The sequence below is a fragment of the Carcharodon carcharias genome, chromosome 4 (assembly GCF_017639515.1).
Source record: "Carcharodon carcharias isolate sCarCar2 chromosome 4, sCarCar2.pri, whole genome shotgun sequence".
In the NCBI taxonomy this organism is placed as follows: domain Eukaryota; kingdom Metazoa; phylum Chordata; class Chondrichthyes; order Lamniformes; family Lamnidae; genus Carcharodon; species Carcharodon carcharias.
This window is the reverse complement of record NC_054470.1, coordinates 59,041,302-59,068,646: the sequence shown is the minus strand read 5'-3', so window position 1 is coordinate 59,068,646 and position 27,345 is coordinate 59,041,302. Positions and strand designations below refer to the sequence as shown.

Below are 27,345 nucleotides of genomic sequence, written 5' to 3'. Positions count from 1 at the left end.
AAGCACATGTAAAGTGTCGGAAAGCCGTGTACGGATGGGAATGGTTAGCAAGTGGGTTGAGGCGATCGAGAAACTCACAATTGATAAACCCGCAGTCCGCTGCTTGGCCCACAGTCACATTGACTGATATCCAGTTCTAACAGTTTCTGATTTAAATATACTGAAGGAAGTTAAGCCGTATTGCTGGGAGGACATCCGAAGATGGATGATACCGACCAAGCCTGGCCTTCGAGAAACAATAATATTGCGCTCTATTTTGCTGGGCAGAATGTACGTGGTTTATAGAATTTATTTGTCTAAACGCTTCCAATTCCGTTTTCAATTATCCGTAAAGATGCCATTAAGTGTGAAATAAATCAAACAACGATCTGAATTTTGAATGAGCTGTTTTGAGGGCAACATCAGCAGCGTTTACAGGTTACAGTAAAAAGACTGTACATAGAAATTATAAAAGCCAGTCAAACTCTTGGGTCCAACCAGCCCTATAGACTAGTTATTGCAGCTATTAAAGACACTGGAAAACCATGTCAACCTAAATTAGGCATAAAAACGCGCCTTAAAAGGAAATGGCGAGGTATTAGGAAATGGGATGGCAGAAAGAGAGGTAAGGAAAAGTGCCCGGAGTTTGGTTGAGTAATGTAGGAGATTTATTTTTAGAAATCATAAGCTACAATCATGTCTTATTATTGTAAACGTAGTGATTTATCTACAAATAACATGTCGAAAGATGTTACTGTAAATGTTCCATCTGCGCCTCTATATACTAATTCCTAAAACATCTTTGTTGTATTTACAGTATTTTTATTTAGAATCTGTACACTTATAACAATATCAAAAATGTTTTTAAAATGTCCTTGCCATCCAGTGTACCTCTGAAAATCAAAACTAAAATAAAGATGTCTTCCCCCTATAAAAATACAGCCACTCAATCGCCTTGCTTCAGATTACCTAGGTATTTCACCACTTCCCAGTGGTTATTTTGCTTTGCCAGATCGATGGGAAGACAGTTGTTTTTGTCTCGGAGATTGGTGTCAGCCATCCCGAATTCTACCAGGACTTTCAGCGTGTCCAAGAAGCCTTCCCTGGCCACATCGTGGATTAATGCGATTTGCTGATTATCCTGCCGGTTGGGGTCTGCTCCGTGTTCCAGGAGAAGCCGACAAACGGCCGGACAACCCATTTTCATCACCTGCAATGAGAGAGAGAGAGAGAGAAAGAAATTTGCCTAAAAAATGATACTAAATAGTTAAGACCCAGTGTAGAGCAACAGATTGAGCGGAATTTATCAAATCTAAATTTATACTCGTTTCATTCCTTTCTATTTAATGTCTGTCCCAGTGTCACTTTTTAACCATTTTAGAATATTTGCCTATTGTATCAAAGGACCAGGTGGATAAATGCAGGCGTGTACATAAATCTGTCAGCAATTGTATTATTTATTTTCATTTTATTCCCTTTCGTGCTTTAAATTTTCGAATAATTGAATTCTCGGCTCCTCATGTTTGTTATTTCTGTTTCTGGGATTTAGTGTTGTTATAAAATTATTCAGTTCTTTAAAAAAAATTAACGATATATAAAAAACTGCAACATTCATCCAAAATCTAGCCTCAAACTAACAAATGAGCAGGTAGTGATCAGAGCAACAGAAGAGCACGACAGAGATTAAAACTTTCAATAATTCAAATAATGTCCAATCCCAGTGTAAAAGAGTATAAGGCGGTGTCTGGATAGTTATGTCAAATTAAAAGGGGGAAGTCGCCAACAAAACAAAGTTTCTTCAAAGTTTAAAAAATCAAATCATTCCGGGTAAAGCAGTTTGGACAACACGCAAAGGTATTTCAAATATAAATGTTAGAAAATATAATTAGATATTGAATCTGCAAATTCCAAGGAAATACGAATACAACGAAGATATTTCAGACATTGGTATAAAAAATCAAATCAAATATTTACAATGACATTTTTAGACATTAATTTCCAGTTAAGCTGCATACGTAGGAAAATAAGATTAAAATATACGACTATAGCCTACGATTTAAAAAAAAATACAAGAAAATCTTCTACAATACCCGACCAAACCTCTGTTATTAACCTCTCTTCCTGGCTGCACATCCAATTGTCTAGTATCTCGCTGCAAAGCTTTTTGGGCTAGTCTTTACTTTTAAGGCGCGTTTTTATGTTGCTTAATTTGTGCTGACATCTTTTCCCAGTTAAATTTTAAAATGTACAACCTCAACGATAAAGTGGTTCAATATCCAGACGCTACCGTTAAAACAATTTATTATGAATTATGCGACATCCGATTAAATCGATAAGGACTAATATCCTTGGTCAGGATTGGAAGATTAATTTCTTCTATTTAGTCTGCTTCAGGATCGGTAACTTATCTATGGCCTACCGGGTCTTTCTGGTTTCCTTGTTTTATTTCAGAATGGCAGCATCTACAGTCCTTTTGAGTGCATTTTGGATAAATATCAATTTCGTTAGTTTATATGTCGTTGGTGTTAATAAAATAAATACATACTCCATTTAAAACATTTAAACGGATGGACATTTATAGTTTCTTTGTTATGCGGGTATTAAAATGGCGCCAAAATAATATTTCTTTTGTCATAACTATGAATAATTTTCCAATTCGAATTTTCTTTTTTTTACCTTCCCTCGATAAAAGTGTGGGTCTATTTAAAATACTTCCGGGATTCGAAATAGCTCGAAGCCTTAAAATTGGAACACACTGCTGCCGCAAAATTGTATTCCCTTCTCCAGAATAAACCCAAAATTTGAATCAGCAAACGGATTGAACAGGTAATAGAGATTGAGGAAAGTGCTGATGCAAATAACGCTCGTCAGCGAAATATCGGTTGACAATTGCTTAGCCATGCAAAGGTTAATAATCAAGTTGCGCAAATCACATGGACATGTCTTACTATATGAGCGAAACACGATAATATAACATTAAATAAAAATGTGTACCTGTATAGGAGTCCTGCCAAAACTACTGATACCATTGGGGTCTGCTCCATTATTCAACAATTGTATTACCTTGCCAATGTCCCCTTGAGCTGCTGCGTTTGCAAGTTTGTCGTTATTAGCCATGGTTCCTGGTTAATTTGTTTTTCTTCTGTACTGTTTAGAAAATAACAGTAATAATGAATTCAAGCTCGCTACTTTTTCAGCCTCCAATCTGTTATCGCACTTAGTGACAGGTCTCTCTGCAGGGAGTATTTAAATAGTTTGAGAAGGTGGAGCGATGTCAGTAAATCATCCTCTGGTCGTTGTTTTTTTTGATTGGCTTGGATGAGTTGGCGAATAACTGGTCGTTGGCTCTCTCAGCGCATTGAAGTTACAGGGGGACGTTGGGCAAGGGCTGCTGCCCGACGAGGGGCGCTGCTCCTTGACTGACAAGCCGCTCGCTGCGATATGTTCAGACTTGTCTCTGCGCCTGTGCGTAATGACTGGGGTGAGGCCTGACGTCACAGAGCATAATGCGCAGGCGCGAGCGAGGGAAGCCCTGAACTAGCAGCGACAACCGTGCTCCTGCGCGGAACGGCAGCCGCGCTTGCGCGCTTCCTCGGACGTGGAGACGGCAACTGTCGAGGATGGTTGGCGGGCTTTGGCTGGGGCTGGGGCTGGGACTGGGAGGGGGAGGGGGAGAGCGGTGGTGGTGGCTAATGCAGCGTGTGGATGGTCGAGTTCAGCACGCGCAGGGGCTCATTCCTTCTCAGATGTAACACGATTCACATATAGACTGGTCCTCACTGCTTCCACTCCTAACAGGTTGTCTGTCTGCACGTGAGGCTGCGGAGCGGCAGCCTGGCAGGGAGGGAGGCAGGGTTCGCGCGCAGCTCAGTGACCCGCGGAGTGGGGTGAGGGGGGTGGTGGAACAATGGAAATCTGAGTCCCGGATTCGAGTCCGGATCCTGCCGGGGAATCCCTGATCCGGTTCTGCGCCCGCTGAAAGGGCATCACTGTCTCAGTTTATCGGAGCTTCCGGCCAGCGCCTTGTGCAGCACAGAGCTGTTTTTTTCTCGAAAGAGATGTTTACTGATTTAAATTCATGCATGCTGCTTATTGAACTTGCCTTTTAGAATGCTGTTCATGTGCTATTGTGTATATAATTAGAGATAACGGCGAGGTCAGGCTGGGGCTGTCAGTAGCTTTTCTGTCAGTTTGGAATTAGCCCCCATAATCATTCTGGAATAGTGGCTGTGCATTTATTTTAAAGCTTGGGACCCATACCTCCTAAAGAAGTACACTGTCATGTAGGTTAGAATTGCTCCGTCTGAACTGCTAACGCTAGCTTCCATTGTCACTCTTGCCTGTATAAAGTAACGTTTCCTACAGTTCAGCAGTGACTACCCTTCATTGGCTGTGAAGCACGTTTAGACGTCTGGAGGTCCCGAAAGGCCCTTAATATATGCCAGAATCATACTGGGAATTTTTCAGTCATTGTAAAACATAGATCAGAAAGATAATTATAATACGAATAGATTAAATAAAGGTTTAGACCCGCCACACTAAATTCTGCCGCCGTGAAAAACGTAAATCTCTACTTAAAGTGCCAAAATGGAAGGGGTCTATCAATTGGAACAAATCCAATAACTAGGAGGACGCAGAGTATTTCGTTTTAATATCAATATTGTGCAGATGTTATAAAGTCTGTATGCATTTATGAATTATAGGTGCCCTTTCGAATATTAGATAATGTAAACACCGGAGTCGTGATGCAATAATTTCAATGCATTAATGAAAACAAATACAGACATGCAATCGCTGCCGATACAGTCTTCGGCAAAAAAATCAATAGCCATTACTGTTAATTTTACTGAGATCGTCTTTGCTGTTCTGTGTTATTCCAGGAAGAACATTAATTATTTTATTTTGTAAAACTCGCGATAATCGACAATCACCACGTGCAGAGTATTTTTTATAAACACATTAATAGGCTCACTGGTTCATAAGATCCGTGCATTGATAATGAAAGTATCATTCGTATTATTGCTACTCAGTAGCAAAATCGCAGTTACCTTTTCAGCTTGGTTCTCGCTAGGAATTTGTTCTCCTGGTAAGGTATCCGTCCCTCTGATTTGTATGTGTGGATATTCTGCTGATTTCTTAATTCCGGTTTTCCAAACCCACCCTCTACGGGGTTTTCACTATAATTACTTTACCTGCTGTCCACGCGGCTGGTGTAAACGCCCCTGTATCCCAGCTATAGATTCGCCCCGTTAACCGTACATAAATAATGGCGTTATTTCCTTTCAAGATCAGCACCCCCACCAGTCTACAATCCAAACAGAAGTAAAGTCTCCCACGCCCTCAGAATAATATCAGACTTTCTATTTAATCGATGCTGTTTTATTCAATTATTTTCACCTAATATTCATTACTTAACAAACTTGACTCGAAGATGAAAACTAGATCTGCCTTTTAGCTTTCAAAAAGAACAGATATCGAAAGAGAACAAATATCCAATGCTGTGTGCAATGCTTGACAGGCAATACTAGCTTTGTTTGTTTGGTATTTTACTTGCCACTGCACGATTCCCTTTATACAATGTCTGCATTCTCCCAGCGCCCGAATGGATATTTTTCGTTTCAAAATGGCTCCCTTTTATGACTATATTTTAAGTTGTTTAATAATAAGGATGAGTACCGCTATTGTTTTATCTCAATTCTCATTGTTCCATGTGGTAACTTATTCATTGATAATTGGGCAGTGAAATCTGCCAAGTGAAATTATTTCAAGATAAACTTCTTAAGCAGCCATATTTATAGCAAATGTGTAGTCACTACATTTTCCCAAACAAATTAGTTTTGGTATCGCAACTTCCCCCTTTGTGATTATTTTAAGTGCATATATATGTATATTTAATTTACACTGATATGAACAAAGCGGAAACAGTTGTATGAATAAATAATAGCCATTTTTCTCTCAGCATTTGAAGTCTGTGGTCTAAATTTTATGCTAGCTTTATTTGCCTTTTTGTGTTGTACAGACCCAAAAATCTTGACTTGTGGTAAATATGATTTTATCCTTATGCTTATATTATTTAAATTGCATTAAGGTTAACAGAAGGAACTATGTATTTCTCGTCTGAGCAAGCAATCATCCCATTCCTGTAGAAGGGCCAATTAATAGTTGCCAGTGGTGGCTACATCACCTCAATTTAAAAGCTAAAGGACAATGCGGACTAGTTATCGGCTATCACAGGCCAACTGTTGTGAAATAATTTGCGTCATCAGGTAGGAAATTATAGTCTTGGGGAAGACATTTTAAAAGTTGTCATTTTAGGAAATTTTTAAAAAATCAACCTTGCCCAATGTAGTGTAATGATGATCACGTCTCCGAGAAACGCCTTTAAACGTTTTTCTCCATTAAAGGTGTTGTATATGTGCAAGTTGTTATAGAGGAGATTAACCACCATGTATGATTTGTATAATAGGATTAAGTAATGAACAGAAGTCAGCTGAAAATTAAAAAGCTCTCTTAAATGAGACATTTTGGCACAACAGGAAACTGTTTGGCCCTGTTGCCATGCACAGGATTTGAATTATTACAAGTATCCGACCTTGCACTTTAAAAAAATATAACTAGTGTTCAGATTTCCCTTTGTAGTTTGGCTGGGTTTGCTATATAGATTTCTACACCGCCCATTTAAGTGGAGCTGGAACGAAACATATTCCTGAGGGGAAATGCAAATACACTTTATGCTTCTGGAATGGCATCATCATGTGACAATTGAAACGACTTTTAACAACTTTTAACACAATTGTTTGAGCCCCAAGAACATTGGAGGAGAATTAAAATCACATATGTAGTATTAACGCTACTGTTATAATACAAATTTATACAACCAGGCACACGTAATTATGTTAATTGTTTTAAAGTTAAATTCGGGACATATGCGGTGAGATTATGTGACGATGACAAAGTAGTGCCATGTTCCATGCCTGAATGCAGCAATTCATAATAGAAAGAATGACCATTTAAACAATATGAGCGAACAATTAACGTTTTTATGGTTTATCTTCCACCTCTGCCCCCCGACCCCCGTCTCCAAACACATGCAAATACACACACACTTTTGGGGTTTCAGTATGATTTTTCCCTATCCTTTTTAAAATTAACTATTGTGGGGATCTGCCAAAACATTACCCGCTTCTGAGTAGCGTGAAGTCAAAGAACTAAGAATCTTAAGTAAAGTAGTTAATAATCTGAAGGTTTTGGCTGCTAAATATTCCTACCCATTCAATGGTAAAACAATTATGATGGGATGCCTGGTGAGTATATGTTGAGTACTTACTAATAACTAATTAATTTAGAGCTCATTCAACCCGTAGACCCCTCCCAATTGGACACGAGTAATACAAACAAATCTAATTTTAAGTCATAAACGTAATATTTTATGGTTTTATACTTTAATGTGTAATAATGATTGGGAAACATGTCTGTCCACATGGTGAATAAAATGAATGTCGGTAAGTCTGTGGTCGTTTCCCTCTTTGCTTCCTCAGCCTGCGACACCATCCGACTTCTACAACCAACCTGCTTTGAGCGTTGTTTGTAGGTGGGCTCTGTTGCTTGTCTGAGACCTTGCTGTCAGTTTCTTTAACCCATAACTCGCTTAAGTAAAATATATGACCATCTGGGTGCTGCGAGCTGATTTAAGAAATAGTACAAAAGATGAGATTGTTTAAATACTGAAAAGACACGTTTATATTTTACATCAATAAACACGGTGTGTAATAGACTACTGCAAGAGTTAGAAAAATCACACAGTATTGTCAGAAATATAAAATAGACAAAAAAAAACTCAATAATGCATGGTTTCAGCACGGAGCTATAATATCTTACATACATTAATTGAATTCACATTTAAAATGTTTCGCCTTGGTTTCATGGATTTCCCGCCCTTAAGTATATGTTTGGAAAATATAGCGAGCACATTTACATTCCACAGTATTGCATTACGAAGCAGTTAGATTGAATTCCTAGGAGGCTTTGCAGGGTCTCCATCTGATATTTCAAAAACTCTACATACACTGCTCTGTTGAATCATATATAACCCTATAAAATAAGGTAGTAAAATGCTGACTGCAAGATTTTATTGGCTAAACTTAACAAAATTGGGAAATTAAGGATTCTTTTGTCGCTATATGTGGGGACCGTGGGAATCTTTAGTTCGACAATTATTTTTTAATACAATTTAGCTGGAAAGAACCAGGGGGAGATGAAGAGGTTTGTTTATTGCAGGAGTTGTTATGGTCTGCTATGTACTGTCTTAGAAGGGCAGTGGAAGCAGATTCAACAGTAACTGTCAAAAGGAAATTGGAAGAAAACTTTTAAAGGAAACATTTGTAGAACTAAAAGCAGGAGGATTGGGATTACTTGTATAGCTCTTTGAAAGATCTAGCGTAGGCATGATAGGCTGAATGTGCTGTACGCTTCTGTGGTAAATACCAAAGGGAAAATCATTACAAATGTATTTACTATTCACTAAACATATACCCATCATTTTTCTCTTTCGTTCTAATTAGCACTGAAGTGCCTGCCCTATAGGTGTTGTGAAGCACTTTGGTAACGCCCGACGGCAGTACGTATTTTAAAATTCCATAAATGACTGTTACTGAGTAGTTTACTTTATTTGCAACCAAACGTGAAACAGGAACAGCCTGTAACACATGATCAGCAGCGTTCAATATCTTAAAACCACAGGTCAATTATGATTCAGCACAGCTTATGTTATCCTTCTGGTAAAAACCGTTACGAAAATATAATGTGTATATTGATGAGGATATTATGCAGTATCTAAAATTCCTTAAAACTTAATCATAATCTAAAGACGCTTTGTAAACATTCACCTCTTTATGTAGAGAGTACTAAGTGTTTTAATATTGTAGTATACTTGTTACAGCTTTGTAGTATAGTTGTTACAGCTGTTTGCATAGAATGCTTTTAAACCACTGGAAGAAACATTTACTCAGATCTGCCTTTTTTGAATCAATTATGATGGGCATATGTTTAGAGGAAGAAATATTTGCATTTACATAGTGCTTGGGAAATTACTTTTAGATGAAGCGTAGCATGAGGACTGTTGTTATGTAGACAAACACGTGAACAGATTTGAATACAGGAGGGTCCTATATACAATAATTTAGATAATGGCCGGATAATGTGTTGGTTAAAGTACAAATGTTGGTCAAGAGGGGAGCTCCTTATTCAGAAGATGCCATGGGATCTTTTGCATCCACTAAGAAAGCAGACATGACAGGGCTTTAACATCTCACCTGAAAGACAGCATTGCTAACAATACAACACTCTCCCTACACTGCACTGACATATCAGCCTACATTATGTATTCACATCTGTAGTGAGGTGAGAATCCATAAATCTGACTTAGAGTTAAATTGTCATTTTTGAGTATGTATTTAAAGAAACATACATTTACAGAATTAACATTACAAATCAATGACAGCTTACTTCTGCAATTTCAAATTAATTGTACCCATAGATGAAAATATCGCCCCAAATCTCAACAGACAAAGCTATTAATGCACTTTCAATTTTAGATTGAGTATGGATACTCTCAGGAATTCACACTTTGGTGCCCTGGACCTGAATTTCACCTTTTGGGTCCAAAAACGCCATTTTGTTTCTTGCACATGTCACCAAGAAAGATGATGAGCCCTCAGTCAGTAAACCATTTTATGATTCTGATATCTTGCACAGCTCCATATTTGGCTTGTTTGGGAGTACTGGTAACTTAAACATTTGTGTTACTGCTAGAGATGTGTGAAAATGATAGCATTGCAGACTGGCATTGATTGACCAGCATTGTCAGCAGATAAGATTATTAGACTTAATGAAGTACAAATCTAGCAACAACAACATCTTATAATTATATAGCACCTTCAATATAATAAAACGTCCTAAGGCACTTCACTGCAGCATTATAAAACAAAATTTGACACCGAATCACATAAGGAGGCACTAGCCAGTTGACCAAAAGCTTGGTCAAACAGGTGGGTGTTAAGCAGTGTCTTAAGTGAGGAAAGAAAGGTAGTGAGAGAGAGATGGGGATTTTAGGGAGGGAATTCCAGGGCTTTGATCCTAGTCAGCAGAAGGACTGGCCACAAAGGTAGACCAATTAAAATCTGAATGCTCATGAGACCAGAATTAGAAGAGCGGAATTATCATGGGGGTTATGGGGATGGAGGAGATTTACAGAGATAGGGAGGAATGAGGACATAGAAGGACTTGAAATTATGAAAATAGATAAGTTGCTCCACCAGGGGCCAATGTAAGACAGCAAGCAGAGTGGTGATGGGTAAATGGGACTTGTTATGAATGGGGACATAAGCAGCATAATTTTGTATGATCTCAAGTTTATGGAGGGTAGAAAGTGCGAGGCCAGCCAGCTAAAAGAGCATTGGAATAGTCAAATTAGAGGCAACAAAGACATGGAGGTGAGCTGAGGCAGGGGTGGAGTCAGACAACATTACAGAGGTGCAAATAGGAGGTCCTAGTGATGGAGCAGAAATGAAATTGGAGTTCATTTCAGGGTCAAATATGACACCAAGGTTGTGAGTAATCTAGTTCAGCCAGAGGCAGTTGTCAAAGAGATGGATGGAGCCAGTGGTTAGGGAACAGAGCTTGTGGTAAGGTCTTTCAGGGACAGTGGGGGTGGGGGTTGGGGAGGAGGGGGGTTCAAGAGAAGTGGAGGTGAAGGACAAATGGAGGTTGTCAGCATACATGTGGAAAACAAGTTGTTCTTTTGGATGAGGTTACCCTGGGGAGGCATCTAAATGAGAAATAGGAGGAGCCAAAGATAGATTCTTGGGGAATACCAGAAATAATGATGTGTGAGCTGGAAGAGAAGCTATTGCAGATGATTTCTATAGCTATATTTAGATGGACAAGAATGGAACCAGATGAGTGCAGTCCCACCAAGCTGGATTACAATCACAGTATACCTACAATTTGATAGAGAAACACAATTCACAAACAAAACTTGCTGAATAGTAATACTTAACTCTAAAGGAGGAAAATACAGTAATACTTGTACAGGCATAGAATGGCTTTCTCTAATCCACTCAGGCATCCCATTTCTAATTAAACATAATAACCCAAAGACTTAAACAAATTCCATATCTTGTTCATTTTAAGTACTGTGCTAGGAAGCCTGTGTATAAGGCCATGAGTAAGAGCAGTAGACTAACAAAATTTAATTTGATGCAGGAAAAAGATGCGTAAAAAAATCTAATCAGTGAAGGTGTCAGTTCTGAGAAATGAACTGTTTTCTAATGAAATCAGCCAATCCAAGGCCACATATAAGGAGTGGGCAGAAGAAATAGTAAGCTTCCTGTGCACTGTTCATTTGCACCAATGAACTATTAGAATCCTTATGTCTGAAATATTTCTATTTAAAAGTAATTTTTCCCATCAAAAGGGTATCATAAACAGTAAGTCATGATACCCCACCATTGATAATGCTCTTTAACTAAAATGGGCTTAACCTCCAGGTGAACAATATTAAAGACCCACATTTTGTGAATCTTGAGAACTATTGTTGGAATCCATACTTCCACAGTTGTAAATAGCAAGGGCCGGTTACCACATCGTCTGTTCATTGTGCATGCTAAAAATAGAGCCATGATCACATGGTTACTTCGGATTTTTTTTAAGCAAAACGTTGTTTTGGAATGTAGTGCGTTAAACCATTTCTGTTTTCATGGTGCCTGCATGGAGGCCACATGCTAGTGTAGTGTTGGGTTACTATATCTTTTTCCTTCATTAGCACATGACCAAGCACAAAAATTGCAAACATCCACAATACTTGGTTGTCCCTTCTGAGAAAGTTTTAAACTGGCCTACAACAGTAACCTACATTTTATATCCCACCTTAAACATTGGAAAAAAGAACATCCAAAGGTACTTCACAGAGGCACAATGGAGAAAAAATGAATGCTCAGGTAAAGTAGGAGATATTCAGAGGGGAAACCAGAAGCTTGGTTAAAGAGTTCAGTCTGTAACAATGGCTGGGGAGGGTGATGGAATCAATGGCAAGGCTATAGAGTTTGTGATGATAGCTTCAGTCTTACCAATATTAAGCCGGGGAAAACTGTGGTTCATCAAGGCTGGATGTTAGACCAGCAATCTGACAACATAGAGGAAGTGGAAGATTAAGAGGGCTGGTGGTGAGGTAGAACTGAGTTTCAGCAGCATACATATGGATGCTGATCCCCTGTCTGAAGGCCAAATTGCAAATGGTAATCCCGTAAATGACCAAATGCAGGAAAACTAGGCAAGATCTGTGGGGGATTCTGGAGGTAACTGGGTAGTGGTCAGAAAGGGAATTATTGCTATAGATACTCTGGCTATAATTGAATCGGCCTTGGTTGAACAAAGGGAGACTAGTCCTGCTGAGTTGGTTAATGGAGAAGAGCTGTTGGGATGAGGATGGTTGGTCAACAATACAGAGATCGAGGAAGATGACAAGGGATAATGCATCATATTCATGGCCACAGAGGGTTGAATATAAATATTTGAGATTTGGGCTGTTTTAGTGCTGTGGCAGGGTAGAAACCCAATTAGGAAGATCCACATAGGAAGTTGCAGGAAAGTTGGGCAGGGATTTGGAATGCGATAACATATGGAGAGGAAAGGGAGATTGGAGATAGGGCTGTAGTTTACAAGAACAGAAGGATCAAAGATTTTATTTGGGAGGGATCAATGATAGTGGTTTTGAAAGGGAGGGAGCAGTGTTTGAGAAGGAAACATATAAAATGTCAGCTAGCTTTGGGGCAAGAAGGGAACTTGAGTGATCAGCATTCAATGTAGTAGAAGGTGGGTCTCATAAGTTGCGTGCAGCGATGACAGAAGGGAGATGAGAGAGAAAATAGAGGAGCATGGGTTCAGAGCTAGGTAAGGGGAGTTTGGAGGTGAGAATTAGTTTGGTGGTTAAGAGGAAGCAGCAGAGGCAGCTGGATCCAACTAAATATAGGCTTTCATCTTGGTGACAAAGATGATAATGAACTTCTTGCACTTGTTAGACGTAAGGGTGGAGCAGACATAGGGAAGATTTTAATGGAGATAGTTGGTAGCAGAGAAAAGAAGTTGGGGGTTATATTTGTTTTCTAGAACAATCTGCAGTAGAGGGTAATTATTGCAGAGTAGAGTGAGACCCAACTGCCCTTGATATGTTGGAGCCAACTCTGGTGATAGCTGGCTAAGTTAGCTATTCATCAGATGCTCAGGCCTGTATTTTTTGGACTTCTTTATTTATTTATGCTTCTGTGGGATGTGGACATTTCTTGCAAGGCCAGCATTTGTTGCCCATCCCTAATTGCCCTTAAACTGAGTCATTTGCCAGGACATTTCAGAGGGCAGTTAAGAATCAACATTACTGCGGATCTGGAGTCACATGTAGGCCAGACCAGATAAGGATAGCAGATTTCCTCCCCTCAAGGACATTACTGAACCAGATGGGTTTTTGCAACAATTGATGATAGTTTTAGGGTCACCATTACTGAGGCTGCTTTCAATTTCAGACTTTATTAATTGAATTTAAATTCCACCAGCTGCCATGGTGGGATTTGAACCTATGACCTCAAAGCATTAACCTGGGCCTCTAGATTACTTAAGGAAATTAAAATGACAAATCTGTAGGGGAAACAATTGAGATGGGAGAGAGTAAAGAGTAGTAGCAATTCAAAATGTTAATTAGATGGGTACACAGAGGTGGGACACATTTCAGCAATGCTTTTCTGGGAACCTAAATGTAGTATGAAATTGCTAAAGGTGATTAATCTATTAGTCTCAATTTTGTTTGAGTGAAGCATTTTTTATGCTGTGGGTCCTGCCATTTGGAATTTCTTGTCAAATTCACAACCCTCTGTTATCCAAACAATCTGTTTGTAGTGTATGATGGGTTTTCAGAAGGCAGAGCAAGCAGAGGCAGTGAGAAAGATGGCTTCTATTGTGCTGAGCAGCTGAAGTGTTTACACTTGTCCGCATGTAAGAACAAATGAATGATTTTACAACCCATTGTCTGCATTGACTTTCCCCAGCTTTTTGTGAAGTAAAGAAAAAATTGTGAATATTAATTATAAAACAACTGTGCATGCTTCAGTGCTCAGTCTATCAATAGCTATAATTTTTGGCCACCTCTGCTTCAGGTACAGCCCAGAAATTGCATCAGAGACAGAGACTACACCAAAATTACAGGTGTGGCTTCACCTTGGTGGAGCATGACCATCTTTGACCACACATGTACAATAATAACAACATTATATTTAACAATAGAACTTCAAAGTAATAAGTCACCCCAAGTTCTTCACAGAAGGACAAAACAAGCAGAAGTCTGTGAAGGGCTTCAGGGAGTTGATCAAAGGTCCAGTCAAACAGATTTTGAGGAGTTTTTTATTGGAGAGAGGCATGTAGAAAGGTGAGAGGAGTTCAGAAAGATTTTGTAAAAATGAAAAAGGGTAACAATGAGAGGTTTAGGAGAGCATTCGATAGTATGAAGCTAAGACAGCTGAAAGTTCTGTGACTGAAGCTGGAGTGAAGACAAGGGGAGGAATTCTATGGAGCCAGCGAAGGTGGGAAATGTGCTGTGCGGGGTGACTTAATAAGGTGGGGTGTGAAATCCCGTATTTCCTGACGGTGGCTTGAGACACAGAGATAAAGTCAGTGGTGTGTGTCGGACTTCACGCCAGCTAGTGGCAGGTTCATATTTGTAATACATTTGCATTCCATGAAATTTTTTAAAATTGCATCCCACCTTCACGATAACGTCAATGCTGCACAAGAATCTCACAGCACCCAGTTCACATTTATTTAAAGGTGGAGTGCACCAGTCGGCTTTGTGTAGCTGTGTGTAAAGTCAGTGGTTTTCATATGAATGTACGAAATAGGAGCAGAAGTTGGCCACTCGGCCCCTCGAGCCTGCTCGAACATTCAATAAGATTATGGCTGATCTGCTTGTGTTTTGAATTCCACATTCCCAACTACCCCGATAACCTTTAATTTCCTTGCCTAACAAGAATCTATCAGCCTTAAAAGTATTCAATGACCCTGCCTCCACTGCCTTCGGAGGCAGAGAGTTCCAAAGTTGCACAACCATCTGAGAGAAAAAGTTGCTCTTTATCTCTGTCCTGAAAGGGCAACCCCTAATTTTAAAACAGTGCCTCCTAGTTCTGGACTCACTCACATCCTTTCCACATCCTTGTTTAACGCTATGGCATAAGGAAGGGGAGTAGGAGAATGGCAGCTTGCATAGAGACTCGGGACCAGCAAGGGTGAGTCAGTAACGAGTGGGGGTGTGGAGTGGGGTCAGAGGCATGGAGCTGTGGAAGAGGGATCCAAGGGAGGACATAGGGTGTAGTCAGGAGCATGAGGAAGGGCTTGGCATCCTGGGTGTGGTGGGGCATGTGGTGGGGACACTCAGTCAAGGTAAGAAAATGAGGAGCCTAAAAGGCAATCTCAGTGCTGTCCAAACATTTGACCATCTCAGGGTGTTGGCTGGAGAGTCCTTACAGGGTTTTGAGTTCACCTACAACATTTCATTTACCGTCATTGAGAGTGATCTCAGACAATGTCCTTTACAATGCATAGAAGGGAAGGCCAGCTGAGCCTGTAAGTTCATCCATGTCCCAAAGAGTGGCGAGTACAAAACTGGACACTAACATAAACTTTCAATAAAAAGTGAATGCCAAAATGTAACATAGTTTCTTCCATAATAAAGGAAATGTTTCTAACTCCCCTGTAACCATCAATGCATGCCAACCATGAGGCATAGTATGTTTAGCTCTCTGACTAAGCTAGTCTCAACAAAGAACTATGATGCACATATGAATAAAATGAAATCAATGTACTGTGAAATATTTACGTGAAATTTAATTTTGAAAAACACCTGCCCCACCTGTGTGCTCCCAACCCTTATATTAATGGCAATGGAGTCAGGCAGGGAAGTTCTGGCTGTGATGCAGAGCTTCCCTGTTTGATCAGGAGGCTCTTTTATAGTCCAGCCATAGCTGCAGCATTATCAGCTGATGGCAGGTTTCACTACTGAAAAGCATCCCCTGCAGCAAAAGCACGTGTCTTTCCTGCACGCTGCCAGAAGTTTAAATTTTAATTGTCATCACATGCGAAATGGGAAGTGGTGAATACTGCTACTGTCAGAAATGGTGTGCTATTGACAAAATTCCACCCAAGGTTACAAAGTAGGCCTGAAATGGAGGGTGCAGAGAGCATGTCTGTGTATGGCTGCAGGAAACTGCAGAGTTAAGGAGCAGGATGCCTATGAATGGACTTGCAGAGGAGGGCACCAATTTTCATTTTGATGCATTGGAGCGTGGTGAACTAATGGCTAGAGGAGATAGAGGATTGAGTTTCGTACACAATAGAACTTTTGAATAAGTTGCAGTTCATGCAGGGTGAAAATTGGTAGGATGGTGAAGTAGATTAGCACGAGGGTGGCTAAGGCATGGATAAAAATTTCAGCAGAAATCGGAGCAAGGTGATTATGGAGGCATGCAATGTTGTGGACATGGATAATAGGTGGTCTTTGTGGTAGCTAAAATATGAATTTTGAAGGATAGCAAGATTGGGCATTGTTGAGTTTGACTTGTGTGAGCATTCAGGGAGAGGAATGGAATCAAATGTTCATTGTGGAGGTTTGATTGGAAGCTGAATGGGGTGGCTATGTGTTAACAATAGTAAATTGGAAAAAGTTATGTTCATTAAGATGCCTAATGACATAATAGTGATCATAGAATCAAGGGTGGTGGTGGAGAGATAGAACTGAGCGTCATGAGCATATGGATGAATGTTCATGCCATGCTTAATGAAATTAACAACAAGGAACTGTTAGTGTCACCAATGATTCCACAAAACTGGTTTTGAAAACTATTATGTTTTAAGTAATTATATTTTAAAATGGAATATTCCACTCAATGGAAAACTACTACTCTGCTGCATACAAAATAAAAGACTGTCAAGTGGCACCATATGGATGAGTAAGAGAAAAATGCCTGAAAAGGAATTTTGGATCACAAATAAATGATCATAAAGGGCAGAGAGGAAGCAATTGTAGGAAATGTACTGACTATGTTAGGACAGGTAGTTGTCAAGCTAAGCAATGGTTGTGCCACTGAGGAAATACAGTGCAGATGAAGGAGTAGCAGCCCTTGTGATTATGGGTAGGGTGGAAATTAGATTGAAGGAATTACAGCAGGTTGTCCTGGGCCTTGAGGAGGATAATAATGACACATTCAAGGAACTTAACAGAGGGAAGGGTGAGTAAAGATAAGGCCACAGTTGCAGAGGATGGATGGCTGAAGGTTGGGCTTTTTGAGATGGGAGTCATGATGGCAGTTTTGACTGCTGAAGTACATAGCCTGAGAATAGGGAGCCATTGATGATTTCAGAGAGTAAGGAGCCAAAAAATGATAGTTTGGTGTGGATTTGGGGTAGGAGGTGAATTTGGGTGGCTGTCAGTAATTTATAAGATAAAGTTGTTAACCATATATTATAAAATATGGGCCAAGATTCAATGATTTATAGTTGTCATCTGATTGTATTATGGTCCTCAATTTACTAAAAACTATCCGATATTAGAACTACTTGTAATATTTAGAGGATGTTTAAAAAATTTGTAACAAATGTAGTTGACAATGGAAACTTTATCTCTTGTTCCCAGTTCCTTAATTAAAGCAATAACTTGTGGCCATTTCTCATTCCAAATGTTCTTAACACAGAAGTTGGAATGTGTTACAGATACAATATCACATATGCTAGAGTGAATTGCCAAGAAATAACACATGGGCAGTTCAAATGGCTTCAAAACTTCAAATGAGTACTTGAGTCCAGAGATACGTTGAATTCCTGAAACAGAATTACATAAAAATGCAGCATAGAAACAGGCCTTAAGGCCCAAACTATCCATGTCAACATTTCTGCTCCACTTGAAACTCCTCTCATCCTTCCTCTAACAGCATAACCCTCTATTCCCTTCTTCCTCATATGTTTACTTAGCTTCCCCTTAAATGCTATGCTATTTGTCTCAACTATTTCCTGTGGTAGTGAATTCAACATTCCCATGAGTCCGTGGGCAAAGACGTTTCTTCTGAATTCCCTATTTGATTTCTTGTATTGATGGCCTCTGGTCTTGCTCTTCCCAAGTTCGTATTTTCCAAGTAATATGTGATCTCATCAGTTTTCTTACCAAAATATAAAACCTCGCACTTACCTCGGTTTAAATTAGTTTGCCAATTATATGTCCACTCTGGAAATGGATTAATGTCTTCTGGCACATATATTTGAACCTGTATTATTTTACGTGATATATGAAAGGTAGTGTATCTATATTTTCATTCCCTGCAGGTCTAACCGGTTTATAGCGGGTGCAGCATTTTTCTGAGGGGAAGCTTGCAACTGCTGGTGTACAGTTTGACTCCTTCAAACTCCAGCACAGAGAGAGAGAGAGAGAGAAACAAGCTTGCTCATGGCTTCACTAGCTTGCCGTTCCATTCGTTGCAAAAAAGATACAACTCTTTAAAAATGAGCAATATTTCTAGATTTTTATTGCAAGGAAGCTTCCATTTAATATTTACATTATTTCCCATGGAGCTTTACAATACCATATACAGTGCAAAAGGTGGTATATTTTAAATATTACAGACGGTAGCTAGGTTGCTACTGTCTATTTTAACATGTATGGACATTTCCTAAAGCACCTATGAAAAATCTCATGATAAAATTGTCCACATTAACTTGTAATTTAGACCAGCAATACTATGACGTGTTATTTCCAGAACTGGTCTGGAGAAATCAGGTGTTGCTCCCAAGTCGGACTTTTTGCCCCCTTTAATTAGGGGTGTCGTCAAATTTGAAACCTCGGAATTACTTTGCTGTTTAAACATTTGTTTTGATAAACGGGCATTATGGAAAGTAATAAAATTAAGACCCATTCCAGCCTTCAAAATACAATCATTTTTTCAATGCCAGAAAAAAAATGGGTCTTCATCGTCAAATGTATCACTTTTCCAATGGTCTTCCCCCTGCTGAGGTCATTTTCTGGGAGTGGAGGATTTTCTCCATTGAGTACAAAGCTCTCTCTCTCTTCGCCACTCCGACTGTATTTTATCAAATTCCCCGCTCGATTACCTCATTAACCCTGGCTCCCTCCCTGCTCTGCAGCATCCTACCTTACACCCTGACCTGGATTCCTTACTTCGCATCCTATCCCCTGTTGCTTCCTCTCTTTTCTCCCATCTCCTTTCCCATACCTTCTTCTGTGCTCTTCCTCTCTCCCCTTCTCCGTGCCTCACATCTTACCCTGCCTTGACGCAAGTATCCCCCTGCCTAACCCCGGATTACCTGCAAACACGGATTTTGATGCCCCCTGCAGCAGCACACGAGATTGACTTCTATATAAACTATCTGTGCTGGCTATGCCAAAAAACAAACATGTCAACACATAGGTTGATCTTTTGTGGTGTTTCTGTTGGGCCAACGCGCCTCTCTTCCGGCACCCGTTTCTCTGCTCCTTGCTTCTTCTCAAATGTTTTTCTGTGCCTCTGTCTCTGATTGTGTTTCACCCCTCTCTCTCCCTCTCTCCATGATTCACACACTTCTTTTGACGCTGTTATTATGTTTGACTCATTTCCTCATTAATTTATGTTGTCCTGAAAGAGACTCTCTCGAATTTTATAGACTGATACTGCATTGAGTGAACTGGCTCAGTTGCTATCAAAAAAACATTACAGAGTCCATTAGATCAGGAAGGTGATCTGTCCTGAGCACTTTACAGACGTATGCAGAAATGCCTTGATCATGTGCTACCAGATTTAAATCTATTCTGTAGTTGCCCACATCAGATCAGCCGCTGGAATACAAATGCAGTTTAGATCTCTTCCTCCATCTTTTCTAGGTTCTGTATGCCCCCTTCTTGACCTAACACTCTTTCCTTCGGTCAAGCACGACATTCACATCTTTTATCTTTGGCCAGTTACCAGCTAGACGGTAGTGGCAGATTTATTTGACACTACAGGATTGGAATACATCGAAAAAAGTCCCACTCCAGTCTCTGCCAGTTTTCCGACAGATGCATGTTAGACTTTTGTATAAATTAATAGATTCGCTTTTCTAAAATAGGCTGGGGTTAAATTTTGATTGCAATTATATACTGTAACACAATTTCAAAAACCGTGGATCGGGGTCATTAAAATAATTTTTAATTTGTCGTTTTCAACTGATTTTGTTTGAGTTGATAGATTCCGATTCTGACCTGGGGGGAAAAATGCTGAATTATCCTAGGTCTTCACAAGTCCTGAAATACATGTATATGGAAAGATGACCTGTTTGTCAGGTAGCATATATCAACGCTTGTGTGAAGATGTCAGTAGCACACAGCGCGGGTTGCCCAAGGATAAACTGTTAAACAATACTGTTCAAATTGACTTGGATTTCTAAACTGTGGTTGCAATTAGTAAGTTTAAAAAAAAGCGCAAGAGGTGGTCTGCTGCTTTATCGTGCTTGATAAAGACCACTGTGGTAATTGAACAACAATGGGCACAGCGGCTATCGTGATTTATATTCTTGCCAAAAGCTGCAGGTGCATGGAGCATGTGAGCGCATTGCACAATGCACAGAAGCTGGGCTTTCAGTTTATTCAGTAAACAACCATAATCATATATACATCCTCAACTGGCTAAATCACATTCCCAGCTCAGACTGGACTGGAGCTCAATGTCTCGGTGTTCTGCAATTTACTGGCAACATTATCTTCTGAAAAAAAATCAGTGATAAAAAATAAAGTTTTTTTTTAATCAGAAGGTTCTTGTCAGAAAGAAAGAATAAAATTAATTTTGACTGTTTCTGGTGTGCAAACCTGTAATTCAGCATAATCTGTGATCAGTTAAATTCAGGTTGAAAAAGCCCACATCCTAATGACTGCTAAAGCAAAATACAACCTATGCTGGAAATCTTAATAAAAACAGAATACACTGGAAATACTCGGCAGGTCTGCCAGTATCTGTGGAGAGTGAAACAGAGTGAACGTTTCAGGTCGATGATCTTTCATCAGGGCTCAAGTTCTGATAATGGTCTGATAACAGACCTTGAAACGTTAATTCTGTTTCTTTCTCCACAGATAATGCCAGACCTGCTGAGTTTTTCCAGTAATCTGTTTTTTTTATCCGACCTCCATCAATAAATTGCTGCATTTTTTCCTGTATCCATACTTTGTAAATAATTATGGGTTGCACTAAATTTAGCTCAACCGAGAGTTTTGAGTTGAAAGCAGAATACTGCGGACGCTGGAAATCTGCAATAAAAACAGAAAACGCTGGAAACAGTCAACAGACCATGACAGATTATAATGAAAGGTCACAGATCTGAAACCTTAACTCTGTTTCTCTTTACAGATTTTTGAGCTTTCTTGATATCCTAAAGGAAAACTAACTTTGCTGATACTCTCCAAATTTATCCCGCCTCACTCGGCTCCAGTGTTTTGCTCCTGATTTTATCCTGTTTTAATGCGAAAATTGGAAAACTCCCCAATTCGGGCTTTGGGAGCAGCAATAAAAACCGACTTTAATGATGCCGGTGCACAAATACCTTTCTCTCACATCTAACCTAACAATACAAAAACAGGTCCCTATGAGCCACATCATTCGCAATAGACGTTCATTTCGAAAGTCTCTGCGGCGGTCCCAGCTAGCAATCGAGTTCAAGTTCAGTGTTTTATTCAGAACAAGCCGAAAAAAATGTCTATTTCTTTCGAGCGGCTGCCTTAACTGCGATTCTAAAAACATTTCACATTCTTTCTTGACTACTGTTTACCGACTTTTACAAATTAATATATTATGAACCGAAACAACATTGCTAATATAAAACAGATATGTTTATTGAGGGGAAAAAAAACCGATTACATTCATACCCTGCGTTCAGCGTCGCAGCTGTTCTAAAATTCCTGGCTCTCCCGGTTAAGGGGGCAACTTTCTGCTCAGGTCCACTTCACTGCTCCAATCAAACGCGGCCAACAATCCTTTATTTTGCATTCGTTTCGCATTCAAAGTCGCAACCGACTGTCAGGTAGAAGACTATCTTTCAGAAATCCTCGTCCATTTTTATTATTCGGGGACGGAGTTTTTAAATTTAAAAAAATGACTGAGTTGCGCGTTTTATCAGTACAGAAAATCCATACGCTAAAAAAAAAATCCCCACATCCTGGCCGCCTAAATAGAGGAACACTTACACCTCAGGCTGAGGCAATGACGGTTTAGTGTCTGCAGGAAATGGAGCCACAGTGAGCAGAGCGGCAAAGGGACGCCAGCGGTATTTTTTTTACCTGTACCCAGTTCATTGTTGCTGTATGCTTACATTATGTGAATTTGATTCAAAGATGCAAAATACAAAAGCATTTTATGCAGAACTATTTTTCTGTTTTAATAATAATTTACCGGAACTTCGTTTCTAATTTAAAAAATAGCAATTTAATTATTTGAAAGTAGAGTGTGAGAAAGTCTGACAGTTATGAACCGGATTTTACTGGCTGAATTTATTATACCAGCATGTATTTTGACTGTCCGTCTATAGTTTAAGAACTAAAAGGCGAAACCTATTTCTCGTCATTGTAGCTTTAATGACCTAGACGGGAGACGATCGATAAGTTAATTCAAAGCTGATAAACAAATAACATCGAGGTTACCACGCATTCTGTGTATTTTAGATGGATATCGTCAGATCATGTTGAAAGAAAATTATGGAAGATTGAAATATGACCGGATCTTCCTTTTGACCTGACACTTCCTCTTACTCCCACAAGTTCAACAAGATGGAAGACTTAAATCCCGCGTATATTTAGTTGGACTGCTGAAATTCTGACTGGATTCCCTCTGTAAACGCGAGTACAAGCTTGAAGAAAACAAAGCTCCTGACTGAGAACGGTGTCAACAATCACCTGTTGGGTAGTCCCGGGATTCAGTCACGTTTACTAATAGAACGACGCGACAGGACGGTGCCTTCATTTTTAAAAAATGCTTACTAACAATTTCACACGATATTTATATGTATATATATATAAATACGACGGCGAATAACGAAAGTAAGTGTCCGACGTTAGGGCTATCTTTCAGTTTGAGGCAGGCTCCAGCTGGGCCGCACGCAGGACATTGCGGTCAGTCGCAATTTCAATGGCAGTTTCAGAAAGTGTTACTTTCACATCTGTAAAGGTTGCCTCGTCTCTCCCCCATTCCTGGGTAAGTGATTGTGTGAATGTCTCAATAAAGCACGGCTGTTAAAGACGTGACTCTATGAGTGTTTTCATGATAACGAGTGGCTCTCCATCTTTTCTGCCCCAAAGACTAAACAGCACATTCTCATGGTAATAGGAACATCGAAACAGGAACGGGACATTCAGTGAGATCATGGCTGATTTGCAATTTAGCTCCACATACCCGCCTTTTGTCCCATTGGCCTTTGATAACATCAGCTGACAAAAACCTATCAATAAATAGATAAAAGCAAAGAACTGCGGATGCTGGAAATCCAAAACAGAAACAGAAATACTTGGAAAAACTCAGCAGGTCTGGCAGCATCGGCGGAGAAGAGCACAGTTGACGTTTCGAGTCCTCATGACCTTTCAACAGAACTAAGTAAAAATAGGAAAGGGGTGAAATATAAGCTGGTTTAAGGGGGCCCTCTACCCTCTACCTCGCAGAGGCTGAGCGTCAACTTGCAGACATTTCCTCCTACCTCTTCCTGGACCATGACCCCACCACTGAACATCAAGCCATTGTTTCCAGGATTGTCACTGACCTCATCTCCTCTGGAGGTCTTCCTTCCACAGCTTCCAACCTGATAGTCACCCAACCTCGATCGGTCCGCTTCTACCTCCTACCCAAAATCCACAAACAGGATTGTCCCGGCAGACCGATCATGTCAGCCTGTTCCTGCCCCATGGAACTCATTTCTCACTATCTTGAATCCCTTCTCCCTTCCTTTGTCCAGTCCCTTCCCACCTACTTCCGTGATTCCTCTGACACCTTACGTCCCATCAACAATTTCCAGTTCCCTGGCCCCAACCGCCTCCTCTTCACCATGGGCATCCAATCCCTCTACACTTCCATTCCCCATCAGGATGGTCTGGAGGCTCTCCGCTTCTTCCTTGAACAGAGGCCCAAACAATCCCCATCCACCACTACTCTCCTCCGTCTGGCTGAACTTGATCTCACACTGAACAATTTCTCCTTTAACTCCTCTCACTTCCTCCAAATAAAAGGTGTGGCTATGGGTACCCGCATGGGCCCCAGCTATGCCTGTCTCTTTATGAGGTATGTGGAACATTCCTTGTTCCAGTCCTACTCCGGCCCCCTCCCACAACTCTTTCTCCGATACATCGATGATTACTTCGGTGCTGCTTCATGCTCTCGTCCGGACCTGGAAAAATGTATTAATTTTGCTTCCAATTTCCACCCCTCCATCATTTTCACATGGTCCATCTCTGATACTTCCCTTCCCTTCCTTGACCTCTCTGTCTCAATTTCTGGTGATAGACTGTCCACCAATATCCATTACAAGCCTACCAACTTGCACAGCTACCTTGACTACAGCTCCTCACACCCCACTTCCTGTAAGGACTCCATCCCATTTTCTCAGTTCCTTCACCTCTGTTGCAACTGTTCTGATGATGCCACTTTCAAAAACAGTTCCTCTGACATGTCCTCCTTCTTCCTTAACCGAGGTTTTCCACCCATGGTGGTTGACAGGGCCCTCAACCGTGTCCGGCCCATCTCCTGCGCATCCACCCTCACACCTTCTCCTCCCTCCCAGAAACATGATAGTGTCCCCCTTGTCCTCACTTATCACCCCACCAGCCTCTGCATTCAAAGGATCATCCTCCGCCATTTCCGCCAACTCCAGCATGATGCCACCACCAAACACATCTTCCCTTCAATCCCCTGGTGGCTTTCCGTAGGGATCGTTCCCTCCGTGACACCTTGGTCCACTCCTCCATCACCCTATACTCCTCAACCCCCTCCCACGGCACCTTCCCATGCAACCGCAGAAGATACAACACCTGCCCCTTCACTTCCTCACTCCTCACCATCCAAGGACCCAAACACTCCTTTCAAGTGAAGCAGCATTTCACTTGCACTTCCCTCAATTTAGTCTACTGCATTCATTGCTCCCAATGAGGTTTCCTGTACATTGGAGAGACCAAACGCAGACTGGATGACCGCTTTGCAGAACACCTTCGGTCTGTCCGCAAGCATTACCCAGACCTCCCTGTCGCTTGCCATTTTAACACTCCACCCTGCTCTCATGCCCACATGTCTGTCCTTGGCTTGCTGCATTGTTCCAGTGAAGCTCAACGCAAACTGGAGGAACAGCACCTCATCTTCTGACTAAGCACTTTACAGCCTTCCAGACTGAATATTGACTTCAACAATTTTAGATCATGCACTCTCTCCTCCATCCCCAACCCCTTTCCCTTTCTTCCCCCTCCTTTTTGTTTTTTCCAATAATTTATATAGATTTTTCCCCCACATATTTCCATTATTTTTAAATGTATTTCCACCCATTGTTTTATCTCTAACTTTTAGACTTTTTAGTATTCCTTCACCCCACCCCCACTAGAGCTATCTGTATCTTGTTTGTCCTGCTTTCTACTCTTAATTAGCACATTCCTTTAGATAATATCACCACCTTCAACACCTCTTTGTCCTTTTGTCTGTGACATCTTTTGGTTATCTCCACCTATTACTGGCTTCTTGTCCCAACAACTCCCCCCCACCCCCCCTTAAACCAGCTTATATTTCACCCCTTTCCTATTTTTACTTAGTTCTGTTGAAGGATCATGAGGACTCGAAACGTCAACTGTGCTCTTCTCCGCCGATGTTGCCAGACCTGCTGTGTTTTTCCAGGTATTTCTGTTTCTGCTTTTGTTTTGAAAAACCTATCAATCTCAGTTTTAAAAACAACAATTGGTCGAGCTTTATGGAAGAGAGTTCCAATATCCAATCCTTTCCCTGAAGAAATGTTTCCTCATTTCATCCTTCAAATGCCTGTCTGGTTCTAATTTTTGACTTTGCTCACTAGTCCGGGACTTTCCAGCTAGCAGAAACAGTTTCTCTCAATCCACCCTTAATATCTTGAAAACTTTAATCCAAATCACCCCTGAACTATCTAAAACTGCAGGGGGCTAAAATCCTAGTTTGCGTAATCTCTCCTGGTAATTTAACCCTTGCAAACCAAAAAGAATTCTGGCAAATCTACTGTAAGATGCTTCATAATTATAATCTAAATAAACTCTTTCCAACAGGGGTTGAAGCTGTTTCAGGAAATAGACTTTCCGCTTTGTAAAGTCTTATTATTATTATTGCTATGTAAATTTCTCATTCGAGCGAAATGCACAACAGAATTTAAACCCTTTTCAAGATGATACATAAAGAATTCCGATGAGCTAATTTCAGTATCAGATCTAATCTATGCAGCCACCTTCTGCGTAATACAATATTAATTATAGTAATCCTCGAGAACATAACAAATTACGTATAAAGAGATTGATGTTTTCAAATTCTGTCACAGAAATTGTTATACAGTATATTCCGATTACCTTTTTCGCGGGAACTACATTTAATAATTTAAATTCACCAACAATGTTGCATTTTACAGGTTAAGCGAGAATACCGTATTTTAAGATACATTCTGACCACAGAATTTCACTCGGGACGAAGAAACGTTTTGAATGCCACGATTATGGACAGGTGTAATCTTCTAAATTTAAACTCTTTAGAGGCGACCTAATTTCATTTGTTTTACTCCGCATCTCTCCCCAGCCGCCGGCCTCCAGATAGTGATTCATAACATATAATAATGTAAAATGATTCATAAGGTCGTTTATTTCTGACGCTCTTTGAGTAAAGGTGTTTCATTCTTCCTCACACGTGGCCCGAATTCATGTTTTGAGCGAGGCAGGTTTAAACACTTTTTGTGAAATTAGCTTTTCAGGCGCACGGCATTCACGTCCTTGTGTTTGAAATAGCGGCAATGAAGCAGTTAGGTCAATGAGTGCTGGTTGTCGGTGACATCTAGTATCAAAGAGCCGGCAAAGGCCCGATGGGCCGGATGGTCTCTGGTGCTGTATGACTATGACTTTATGTCTGTCAGTTTTTGACTCAAGCTTACAGTTGCAGTATCTCGGAGTAATCAAAACTAGCATTTTATTTACAAGTCATTGTTCCCTGTATTATTAATTGCAGGAGAAAATATTTTATTTCTAGATTTCCCTTTATTTGTTTGATGGATTTTTTTCATATCGATTTCAGTCAACAG

General features: G+C 40.3%; 1 protein-coding gene across 4 annotated transcripts in view; it reads right to left on the bottom strand.

Moving 5' to 3' along the window:
* Positions 1-400: 400 nt before the first annotated feature.
* The window catches only part of LOC121276931 (cyclin-dependent kinase 4 inhibitor B-like), a 64,744-nt gene continuing 37,799 nt past the window's right edge, over positions 401-27,345 (bottom strand). For 2 of the 4 annotated variants that reach the window (XM_041185616.1, XM_041185617.1), the window contains exons 2-3: positions 2,974-3,126; positions 401-1,189 (exon numbers count right to left, since the gene is read on the bottom strand). In XM_041185616.1, coding sequence (XP_041041550.1) covers positions 926-1,189; positions 2,974-3,096 — 387 coding nt within the window. In that variant the 5' untranslated portion in view covers positions 3,097-3,126 and the 3' untranslated portion in view covers positions 401-925. Of the gene's footprint in view, positions 1,190-2,973; positions 3,434-5,027; positions 5,065-27,345 lie in introns of those variants that run through there. The other 2 variants (XM_041185618.1, XM_041185619.1) reach the window with 2 other exon arrangements.